The sequence below is a fragment of the Crinia signifera genome, chromosome 9, assembly GCF_055691185.1.
Source record: "Crinia signifera chromosome 9, ASM5569118v1, whole genome shotgun sequence".
Lineage (NCBI taxonomy): Eukaryota > Metazoa > Chordata > Amphibia > Anura > Myobatrachidae > Crinia > Crinia signifera.
Genome location: NC_139225.1, coordinates 9287002 through 9299775, shown reverse-complemented (window position 1 = coordinate 9299775; position 12774 = coordinate 9287002). Strand labels below are relative to the sequence as shown.

The window sequence follows — 12774 nt, the reverse complement described above, 5'->3', positions numbered from 1 at the left end:
TCCGACTGTTGCCACATTCCGACAGTCGGAATCCTGAATGGACTACCCCCCTCAATATGTCGCATTAATGTTTTCACTGTAGATCACAAGACAGTAATATACGTTTCTAGAACAGTATTTGCTGTGTTCTTTTAGGGTTAATGTTGCTAAAGAGTAGAAACGACCAATCTATAGCAATTGAATTTCCTATAGTACAGCGTGCTCTACTTTTGTGTTATTAGCTACAGGTATGTGTCCTAAACGTGTGGCAAGATCCCCATGCCTGCAGGACACCGAGAGCTAATCTTATCCTGAAGACCGGCACACTACGGTTCATAGGGTTAAAATGGATGAGGAGAAGAAGCTATCAAGTTAGGCTATAGGTGACTGACAGACACACATTTTTTTAGCATGGAGGGGTGCAACAGAACGCCCACTGGTGATGTTGCTCCAGCTATGGAAGACGTAACGTGAGAAGAGCCCAATTATACCTCAGCTGAACACTGTTTACTGGATTTTCATCTGCCTCCTGTCTCTGTTCCCTTTCATTCCAGCACAGTGGCTGGCCATTATCACCAGCCTTTGTGGGGTGGCTCGTGGAGGAAGGCACAGGGGGGGGGGGGGGGAGGCAGGGAACCTGACAAAGAAAAATATCTTCAGCTTCTGCTTCCCTTGGTGACCTCTGTCAAGCTTGCAGGCCTTCTGAATCCAGCCACCAACATGCCAGATCAAAATAACAAAGGCTCCTTCTCCCATTATGAATAATTCTGTCTGGACAAAGTCTCCCACATTTTAAAACATTTCTGTGCGAGGTTTTGGTCTCACCTCTCACTACCTTCCAGCAGTGGAGCCCAGCGTATCATTAAGTACAAAGCTATGTACTGTACATGTCGCATTGTCCTCTCTCCTGCTTACGTTTCCCAGCTAACCCCTGAATTAGGGATAGAGATTTTCCGTCCCCGGCATACTTGAGGTCTTCATTAAAATACGGAAAATAGAGCGTTTAAGTCTCACTCCCGGTGGCGCAATGACAAATATTAAGTCCGGTAATTAATGCTTTAAAAAAACGAAATCATTGTATAGTGGATTGGAAGTCTCTGACGGATGTTGTAGTTCTGGTGACATCACAGAAGGCAATGGTTTTATTAGTTTCGGTTATGTTTTGGTCCTGTGATTGCAGTATTAAGCAGAGTAAGCAGCCTTGTCAGTGCAATTAATATAATAAAGGTAAATGCAACATCTGGGAGATAAACCCTGTAGCCAATAGTCACATTAGAAAAGGTCGGAAAAGGTGTTTGATTTTCCATGTAAATTCAGTTTGTGGAAATAAAAAAAGATTCTGGGCCAGATGTATCCAGCTTCAAAAAGTGATAACATGGAGAGTGATAAACAGCCAATCAGCTCCTGCCTGTTATTTTTCAAACCCAGGGGGAGATTCTCTAAACTAAAAATGCAGTAAAAACCATGGTTATCGGGTTTTTACCGCATTTCGGGATGCTCTAAACATCCCCCACCGGGTTACCGTGACAGGGGGCATCGACAGCAGAAGTTGGCGATGCCCCATAGAAGCCTATGTGCTTCTACTGCAACCCACCGCCGCACCCCCCCCCCCCTCACCTGTGTCTGGGGCAGCACAGAGCTGTGCTGCCCGGACCTGTGACCTCCTCCCCCTGCACTGTAATCCTCTTCCGGGTGCACGGAGGAGGAGAGCCCGGCACAGCAGCAGCAGCGCCGGCGGGTAAGGGAGGGAGAAGGGAGCCGCCAGGACCCGCTGACTCACCGCAAAGGACAGCTCTTAACGCAAGAGCTGTCCTTTGCCATAATTATCGCATATGTTAGAGCTTTTTGCGATAATTATGTCGGCGACGGGGCGGCGAAGGACAGTGGAGCTGGGCTGCGGATGTTAGATAATCCCACCCCCAGACTGTAATATGGCAGTTAGGGGCTAACTGGCTGGCTCTTTATCACTCTCCATTTTATCACTTTTTGAAGCTTGATACATCTGGCTCTTTTGTTAAATCTCTGAGAGAGATACAATTGTAAGATCTAAAGGGGCAATTCAATTTGTGCCGAGCGGATTCATCCGGTGAATCCAACTGTCATTACCGCACAATACGAAGGTGGGAAACTTGCTCAAAAGTGCACTTTTAGGTGAATAAGGCAGTCGCCTTAACTAGTAATTAAATTACTGTAAAGTGCCAACCAATCAGTTCCTGTCATGTTTCAACCACAACATGTAAAATGTAATGCAGAAGCTGACTGGCTAGTACTTTTTTTTTCTCTCAACAAGCTTTAATAAAGACCACAACTGGCATAACGAGTTATGTAGTGTTTGGCAGAACTAGCTATAGCAATAAGATTTACAAAGAGTATGCAGTTTACAATTTCTTCCTATTGTGTAATGTGGCTTCCCCAATTCTGCAAAATAAAAATAAAAAAAACCCTGTACACCCTCAGATAATCTGTAATGTTTAAAAATAATGTTCAATGTCCTCCTAGGACATTGTGTTTGATTTAAAAGTCATTTTCAAATCAGGCATCCACTTATTTTTATTTACAGCTTAAATACAAACCAACACAGTTGGTGTAGTGGTTAGCATTGCCGCCTCACAAATCTGAGATCATGAATTCAATTCCTGACCGAGGCACTATCAGTGCAGCACTTGTATGTTTTTTTACGTGTGTTTCCACTGGGTGTCCCGATTTCTTCCCCACCGATTGGCTTCTGATAAAAAAAATAAACCCCAGTGTGTAGGTATGTCCGTGTGACAGGAAATGTACATAGTAAGCTATACCGGGAATGCAACTGACTGAAATATTCCCTGTAAAGTGCTGTAAATGGGATATATACGGATGCCCCATTCAGAAAACCAATGCCATCATCCCGTAGGAGGGAACCCTTATACGGGTCATGTAAGTATACTTACCCCCCCCCCCCCCCAATCCTCCTCTGCAGCCTAACCCTAACCTTCAAACTCCCCCTCCCCCGCAGCCTAACCCTAAGTCCTTCTTTAGGGCCTAAACCTACCCCCCATCCTTTCCCCGGCCTAACCCTCAAGCATTTATGTTGGGATTCTGGCACCAGTCTCCTGGCGGTATTCAGGATGCCAGCATTGCCATTGGCCCACATTCCGACCACCGAGATACTGAACACATCCTAAATAACTGTTCAGAAATAAATAAGTTTGATACATAACCTATACACTTTATTACACAAGGAGAATCATGTATGCAGTGCACTGATACACCACAGGCATAAAACTATTAAAACATGGACCCATATACCACGTGCCGGCCAAGCTCAGCCCCAGTTGTTCTGACTTTCTTCTGGGTCTCACGAGTCTAGAATCTTCTCTGCAGAGACAGGCTAATCGCTTCCAACAAATATGTATGTGCCGTATGCAGCTCATATAAAATACCTGGGCTCTCCTGTCCATGAGAGTATAGATGCGCCATGCCCTTTGAATCTTTGACTTTACATATATTTGTTAAGTGGATTTCTGTTTACATTCGCACAGTATGTTAATTCAAACCTGGATGCTTGGAAGTGTACGGAGCGATTTATCTGTTAGCGTGGGTCAGGAGGTGTGCAATGCACCAGTGGCTCTGTACTGTTGCATAATTCCACCTTCATCACCATTAGAGCATTTTTTTAACGATAATGTCAGGCAACTATTTTACACCGCTAACAAAGCTGCTGTTTAAAGGAATTCGCTCGCTCAGCGAAACTACAGCACATTGAAGAATCTCATACAAGGTAAAAAGCAGACGTTTCGTTCATCTTATCTATTGTGTTTTAAACAATGTGCAGGATGAGGCGTTTTCAAGTGGGATATTGAATGTCGGTGAAAATAAAAATCTATGTCAAAATGGATGTGACATAACTAACGAATATGAAATTATTATTTTTTTAATTACCAGTTTTATATAGCGCACACATATTCTGCAGCGCTGTACAGAGAATATTTAATTGTTCACAACAGTCCCTGCCCCAGTGGAGCTTACAATCTATATTACCTACCACATGTACACACGCACACAGACATTCTAGGGTTAATTTGTTGGGAGACAATTAATCTACCTGTATATTTTTGGACTGTGGGAGGAAACCGGAATACCTGGAGGAAACCCACGCAAGCATGGGGATCATATACAAACTCCGCACAGTTAGAGCCATGGTGGGAATCTAACCCATGACCTCAGCGCTGTGAGGCAGTAATGTAACCATTACACCATCCGTACTGCCCTGTATATATAACACATGGTGGGGATAGAACCCATGACCTCAGCGCTGTGGGGCAGTAATGCTAACCATTACACCATCTGTACTGCCCTGTATATATAGCACATGGTGGGAATGGAACCCATGACCTCAGTGCTGTGAGGCAGTAATGCTAACCATTACACCATCCGTACTGCCCTGTATATATAACACATGGTGGGGATAGAACCCATGACCTCAGTGCTGTGAGGCGGTAATGCTAATCATTACACCATCCGTACTGCCCCGTATATATAGCACATGGTGGGAATGGAACCCATGACCTCAGCGCTGTGAGGCAGTAATGCTAACCATTACACCATCCGTACTGCCCCGTATATATAACACATGGTGGGGATAGAACCCATGACCTCAGTGCTGTGAGGCAGTAATATAACCATTACACCGTCCGTACTGCCCCGTATATATAGCACATGGTGGGAATGGAACCCATGACCTCAGTGCTGTGAGGCAGTAATGCTAACCATTACACTATCCGTACTGCCCCGTATATATAACACATGGTGGGGATAGAACCCATGACCTAAGCGCTGTAAGGCGGTAATGCTAACCATTACACCATCCATACTGCCTCGTATATATAACACATGGTGGGAATAGAACCCATGACCTCAGTGCTGTGAGGCAGTAATACTAACCATTACACCATCCGTGCTGCCCCGTATATATAACACATGGTGGAAATAGAACCCATGACCTCAGCGCTGTGAGGCAGTAATGTAACCATTACACCATCCATACTGCCTCGTATATATAACACATGGTGGGAATAGAACCCATGACCTCAGTGCTGTGAGGCAGTAATACTAACCATTACACCATCCGTGCTGCCCCGTATATATAACACATGGTGGAAATAGAACCCATGACCTCAGCGCTGTGAGGCAGTAATGTAACCATTACACCATCCGTACTGCCCCGTATATATAACACATGGTGGGGATAGAACCCATGACCTCAGTGCTGTGAGGCAGTAATACTAACCATTACACCATCCGTGCTGCCCCGTATATATAACACATGGTGGAAATAGAACCCATGACCTCAGCGCTGTGAGGCAGTAATGTAACCATTACACCATCCATACTGCCTCGTATATATAACACATGGTGGGAATAGAACCCATGACCTCAGTGCTGTGAGGCAGTAATACTAACCATTACACCGTCCGTACTGCCCCGTATATATAACACATGGTGGGGATAGAACCCATGACCTCAGCGCTGTGAGGCAGTAATGCTAAACATTACACCATCCATACTGCCCCGTATATATAACACATGGTGGGGATAGAACCCATGACCTCAGTGCTGTGAGGCAGTAATGCTAACCATTACACCGTCCGTACTGCCCCGTATATATAACACATGGTGGGAATAGAACCCATGACCTCAGTGCTGTGAGGCAGTAATACTAACCATTACACCATCCGTGCTGCCCCGTATATATAACACATGGTGGAAATAGAACCCATGACCTCAGCGCTGTGAGGCAGTAATGTAACCATTACACCATCCATACTGCCTCGTATATATAACACATGGTGGGGATAGAACCCATGACCTCAGTGCTGTGAGGCAGTAATGCTAACCATTACACCGTCCGTACGGCCCCGTATATATAACACATGGTGGGAATAGAACCCATGACCTCAGTGCTGTGAGGCAGTAATACTAACCATTACACCATCCGTGCTGCCCCGTATATATAACACATGGTGGAAATAGAACCCATGACCTCAGCGCTGTAAGGCGGTAATGCTAACCATTACACCATCTGTGCTGCTAAAATCTTTGCTTTACAGGTTTATAAACATTCACATCAGACAGATACAAAGCGGCGGGATGTAACCCTTTGAGTACCAAATGAATTTGTCAAAATAGATGTGTAAATTGCCAAGCAAACATTTATATTCATCATAATGATCTTTAACATTTACCTTATATTGGAAATATCATCTTTTTCTACACAACATTTTTGATTTGACTTTATATAACAAATGGGAGTGACGCCGGCATTTTTAGCGGATATTTTGAACATCTCTCACAGATGTTGGAACTTAAAACAGCAATAAATTAGCATATTGCATATTATTGCCATGCTAGAAAACCAATGCTTTGTAAATATAGCCCAGAATCTCCAATTATAGCCAACGCAGAGCTCGGATTCCATACATTTGTTATAAGAAGCCTTTAAGTAATTATTTTGCCAGAAATTCCATCGTTTACGACTTCAAGACGTACGTTAATCAAGAAAAATTAAGAGTGAACGATATAAATAAAATACCCAAAATTTAGTCACATAAAATAAACAGACAAAACAGAGATAGTTTGAACCCAAAAACGCCCATCCCCCATCTAGTTAACCTGTCAAATAATAAAAAAAAAAAAAAAAAAAAGCAGCCAAGACTAGGACAGCTAGCTGCCGGCTCGCTAACAGAAAAGCTGATTAAAAATGTTCAAGCGGCAGCAGCTTGCAGACCTTTCCAGGGAGAATAAATAGGGTGTATGCAAATGTGTTTGTCACTCTGACAGCGTGTCTCAATTAAGGCGTCTTTACTGCTGTTGCTGGATTCAGAAGCTGCAGTCGTACAGCCAGGAGAAACTGCATTAGTGATACACGGGGCTTGACCTTAATCCGCATGCATGCATTTTAAAAAAAATCTGCCTCTTCTACATAAACTAGCATAATGCCAAGAGATATGTAAAACAAGTGAGAAAGGGAAGAGGGGGGACATCTTCCTCTCTGTGTTAGAGACGCATGGAGGAAAAGCTTCTAATTGTGTCGCCCGCTTGCGTGCATGGTAATGCTATATGACTTTAAACGGAACCGTGGCTAATGATGACATTAAAGTATGGTGTGTGTTGCCGAAAATTGTGTTTGTTCTCTTCTTTTGTGAGGCAGTGGGACATTGGTTTCCCCTACAGGAGTGGATAGTACGGGTTGTGATCGTCTCTTAGAACATGCTATATAGAATCCACAGAAAGTACAAATGCTCAGCCCCATATACAGTGAGGATAACCTGTGCTGAAACACAGGGGTAATACAAGGGCTGAGCATGGTCTGGAAATAGACAGTATGTGAAGACGCCAAATGGGATTTGTGTACTGTAAATATATAGGAAGACTGTGATACAGCCAATTAGGAGATCAGGTGCAACAATGGACAAGACCATGGAGGGCTATGCTGAACGCAAGGTGCACGTTGTTGCTTTATATGTACCAACGCACACATTGTGTAATTACTATACCTTATATCAGCACACCCTCACTGTACATTCCCCAGCTGTGGCCTTCATTGTATTAGCTGGTCAGCGCACTGTGTTTCTATTCAAAGTACTGTACTGTACACTGCAGTAAATCACAGAATAACCAAAGTTCCCTCTATCATTATATGTGTTTTACAACACTGTATACACCCATAGTTACCTCCCCTCCTGTATTCTGCAGAAGACTCCCAGAAATAACAGCAATCTCTCTCTCTCCCTCATTACACAAGCAATCTCCCTCATGTCACCTAGCCACTGTTACATCATACAGTAGTTACCTCCCCTCCTGTATTCTGCAGGAGACTCCCTGACATAGCAGCAATCTCCCTTTCTCCCTCATTAGTCTAGCAATCTCCCTCATGTCACCTACCCCACATTACACTGTAAACCATAGTTACCTCCCCTCCTGCATTCTGCAGGAGACTCCCTGACATAGCAGCAATCTCCCTCTCTCCCCTCATTGGTCCAGCAATCTCCCTCATGTCACCTAGCCCACATTACACTGTAAACCATAGTTACCTCCCCTCCTGTATTCTGCAGGAGACTCCCTGACATAGCAGCAATCTCCCTCTCTCCCTCATTAGTCTAGCAATCTCCCTCATGTCACCTACCCCACATTACACTGTAAACCATAGTTACCTCCCCTCCTGTATTCTGCAGGAGACTCCCTGACATAGCAGCAATCTCCCTCTCTCCCTCATTAGTCCAGCAATCTCCCTCATGTCACCTAGCCCACATTACACTGTTACATCATAGTTACCTGCCCTCCTGTATTCTGCAGGAGACTTCCTGACATAGCAGCAATCTCCCTCTCTCCCTCATTAGTCTTGCAATCTCCCTCATGTCACCTAGCCCACATGACATTGTTAATTTTTTTGGGGAAAAAGGAACGAGAGACAGATACATTTACATTGAATCATCAGCGCCATTTCCCAGCACGTTACCAAGTATAGTAGTTTTTTGTTTTGGGGCTCATCTACATTTGGATATAAGTAATTTTATACCCCTTTCACACGGCACTTGTTAAACGGTATATTGCTGCTTTTTTCCCATTTCTAAACGTTTAAGGCTGCAGTGGGAAAGCGCCAGGGTTAATTTACCGGATACAGATAACCGGTGTTTCAACACATTTAAAAAGCAGAGTCCTACACGTTTCAGAGCCGGTCTTTATGCAGTGAGAATGGCTCTGAAACGGTATTTAGTAAAAACAACAGATTACAGACCTGTGATAGGCTGTCCCCTGCATTCTGCCTTGAAACGTGTTCAGGGGATTAAACGGGTTGACTGATGTGAATGGCACTTGAATGGTATTTAAAACGGTAATCTACTGCAATGTGAAGGCTCAGACCCGTTTTAAATACCATTTAAAAATACCGGTTCTTTAAACGTTTTGGCAGTGTGAAAGACTCCTCTCAGATGTAGCAGTGCACACCCACGCTTCTAGGTGCCAAGTTCCCAATCTCTTTTCACAATCTCTCCATATATTGAACTAGACACACCCTTTGGGTGGAGCATGACACGCCCTCTCAATGGGGCACCTTGCAAAATTCTACTACCAACTATAATGTTCCAGAAACTAGTTTTTGAAAGTAGGCAAGTATGCTCTAAATGGACCAGTTAATCCGAAGTAGGGATGGCCGTTAACCACTTATGACAATGTTGAATAGTTTTACCATCAAAGGCGAGAATTCGATCGTTTCCCACCACCGATGATAGCCACGGACACAATTGACATGGTACATTTACACCTGTGCAGTTGCTGTACAGAGATGCTAGGCTATCAGCCCTGTGCTGCCCTCCACCCACACACAGGGGCCCATTTTCCATATAATATTTGTGGCTAATTCCCCAGAAAACACCCGGGGGCTAGCGCCATTCTGAGATGACGGTAGCTTATTGTAGCCTATATGTATCGCACTTCCTGCGGGGCAGTGCGGTCAGCAATAACTGCGCATGGGCAGACCTCCAGCTAAGCAGATTGCAGGGATGGGCTCCATTCGGAGCCCCTGTCCCTGCACCTGCAGGAGGACACATTCGAAAGGATTGCATATTGCAATGTGATCCCGGGCGGTAGATCCCGACCAGATCGCATTGCATATGTGATCCTGTAGGAACTGGGCCTCACAGTGCGCTGTGCCAGGAATGTGATGACCCGTCTCGTTGACAGGCAAAGCTGTCAATCACTCCTCAGCCCCGCCCCTGGCTCTACCACACAAGCGATTGCACCTGCAGGAAAAACACAAATGGTGAAACTATCGATGGTACCACACAGAATAGTTACTATCGATGGATGGCCCATCCCAACCCAGAAGTTTTCTGGAAATTTGATATAACCATTAAACCTCTTGAACGTAATTTTTTAACCTTTCAAAGCTTAAAACAGCTAATGAAGAAAACTTGTAGTTCCTTCGTTCCTCATACTAAGATGTAAATCTGTCAATCACAAGCTTGAAACTGATCAAAGCACAACACAATATCCAAAATTCACCGTATAACACCAACTTCTGTAACACTTGAACCAGTGGAATTGATCATGAACAAAATAAATCCTCATACAGACGGCGATGGACACAGATACAGTATTATACTGTAACCTTCGTGCTGCTTGACTACTGTTCGTCGTACTCCAGAAGTTCCACTAGGTGGTGTCTTGACTTCAGGAATGTGCAGCTGTAAGATTAAGTAGCGGAATATGCTGCTCATTCCTCCCCCTGCCTATGATCAATGATTCAAATGATGCCAATAACGATCTTAATTAATACTGAATACTTTTTTGACACTGCAGCAGCGAATAAACGTGAACGATATAGGGAAAACAAACACGCCAAGGTATGTGCTGCAGACGCAAGCTGACATGTCTATTTTTTTCTTGCTTCCTACCAACAAAGCTTGCAGTCTGAGGGCTGGATGCCGCTTCTGTACGCCACGCGACACTTTCCCTATAGCGGTAGAATTTTGGATCTCCATTTCAGAATAAAAAAAAGTTTTCCGCTAATTAGAGAGAGAAACGTGTGGAATACAGTACAAATCATGGAACTGTTGTGTGTCCAATGTCTTATCACTCCCATGCCGTTCTTAGCGGTGAATTGCTTTGCCAGTAATTAATTGAGAAATCACCGCTTGCACTTGTATACATGCTACACTGTCCTTGACAGTTCGACACAAGCGTGGGCATTGTCAAACCTCACGTAAAGAAGGTTGCAACCATTACAGCATATCGCTTACAAAGGGTACAGACATGGATGTAATGATGATGTGGTATGCAAAAGAGCACAGGTTCTCAAACTCTGTCCTCAGGACCCCACACCGTGCATGTTTTGCAGGTCTCCTCAAAGAATCACAACTGAAATAATTAGCTCCACCTGTGGATCTTTTAAAACGTGTCAATGAGTAATGAGTGCACCTGCAGGGTGACCTGGAAAAAGTGAACTGTGTGGGATCCTGAGGATCGAGTTTGAGAACCCCTGTCATGTTTTCTGAGCGGCACTGCACAACGTTTGCCGATGCGTATAGGATTAGAGCATTTGCGTACATCTCTGAACCAGGCCCAAAGGGAGCTCCGTGAGCATCATCTGTCAATCAATGGCAATCCCACCAACAGTGTCACTGCACACCAATAGTGTCACATCACTTCTTATATATATTATATAAGATGACCTAATAGCAGCAGTGCTCGGTGGGCTGGGTATCATTTCTGGTTGTGGGTCTTGCTGGGTTTTCCTGCACTGTTGGAAAGCCCCTTGAAGATATATTAAAAGTATATCATTAATATCTCTCAGTAGGTAATAGATTTCATATGTACAGTATATATAGAGGCTAGGAGATTATAATTGTTTAGGACCAGCAAATTGACTCACCCGAGGAGCAAAAAACTAATTTAGAAAAGGGGAGTATTCAATGCGATTTTCCTCCATGTAAACAGTATTCCCGATTAGGATTCGCTGTACATTCGCAGTGTTCCGGAGGGCTGCAGTATTCGCTGCCAGCCCTCCTGATCACCCTATTCAATGCCGCAGGGGCTCGCTGCCCCTGACAGCAAATTTTAACCCCTGCGGCAAATGCCTCAGGGAGCCGGGGACGGCGGCAGACAGGGAGATGTAAGCCTCCCTGCATGCCCCAGAATATGTGGGGGAGAAGGAGGGCTTTCGGGGACACAGGCAGCAGAAGATGCCCTCCCGGGAGAGCTGGCAGGGAACAGGGGTAGGGAGCCGCTTCACTGGTCCTGCTCGTAATAAGCCGGGACCAGTGTGAAGCGAATATATGAATATTTAATGAGCGGCTCCCGGACCCCTGCTCTCAAATGTGTAAAAAAAAAAAAAATATATATATATATATATATATATTAATGTGCTTCAAGCACATGAATAAAAATAGCATGACCCTTCACAGAAAAAAAAAAATCTGATTTTTTGACACCATAAAAAAAAACAAAAAACCCAGTGAATCCCAGTGAAAACCCCATTGAAATACACCAGCGAATTGCAGTGAGCATGAACCGGAGAACTGGCCGCCATTCACTGTACGTTTTTGGCGAACAGCGAACATTGAATAGGGTAAATCAGATTTTCAGTGAAAAAGATTCACTGCAAGGAGTGAAAACAGCCCGATTCCCCGGAAAAAACAAACGGTGAATCGGGAGCATTGAATACTGGCCGATGTCTTGCATTAAAAGTGAAGTAGGAATCAAGTATTGAATTTGTGCTTCGCTAATGAGCAGACATCACTGCAACGTGCATAGGTGTAACCTACCTGACCGAAATGTACTGTGATGGGTCGCCGGTCCTCTCTGCTCTTAGGGTCCTTCTTCTCAGTAGACGGTGACGGTGACATCCCCGGAAGAGCTTCTTCTGCAACAGTGCATCCATTCTCCGTCAAGTCCTAGAACAGATAGAGGAGTAGGAGAGAATAGTGGATACCAATCGTATGTGATTATTAATCTAGTAACCTGTGCACAGTTATATTACTTGTTAATTACCAGTACCAGCGGCAAATGTGTCCAATTCAGCTGCCACGGTTCTGTCACTGATCCACCACAATAATGTGTCCAATTCAGACCAATCACTCAGCTGCCACGGTTCTGTCACTGATCCACCACAATAATGTGTCCAATTCAGACCAATCACTCAGCTGCCACGGTTCTGTCACTGATCCACCACAATAATGTGTCCAATTCAGACCAATCACTCAGCTGCCACGGTTCTGTCACTGATCCACCACAATAATGTGTCCAATTCAGACCAATCAC

At 44.4% G+C, this 12774-nt stretch overlaps 1 protein-coding gene across 4 annotated transcripts in view; it reads right to left on the bottom strand.

Annotated features, from left to right (window-relative positions):
• The window catches only part of DENND1A (DENN domain containing 1A), a 593192-nt gene that overhangs the window by 55309 nt on the left and 525109 nt on the right, over window positions 1-12774 (bottom strand). For all 4 annotated transcript variants that reach the window (XM_083161010.1, XM_083161012.1, XM_083161011.1 and 1 more), the window contains exon 19: window positions 12279-12407. In XM_083161010.1, the coding sequence (XP_083017136.1) occupies window positions 12279-12407 (129 nt within the window). The remainder of the gene's footprint in view (window positions 1-12278; window positions 12408-12774) is intronic.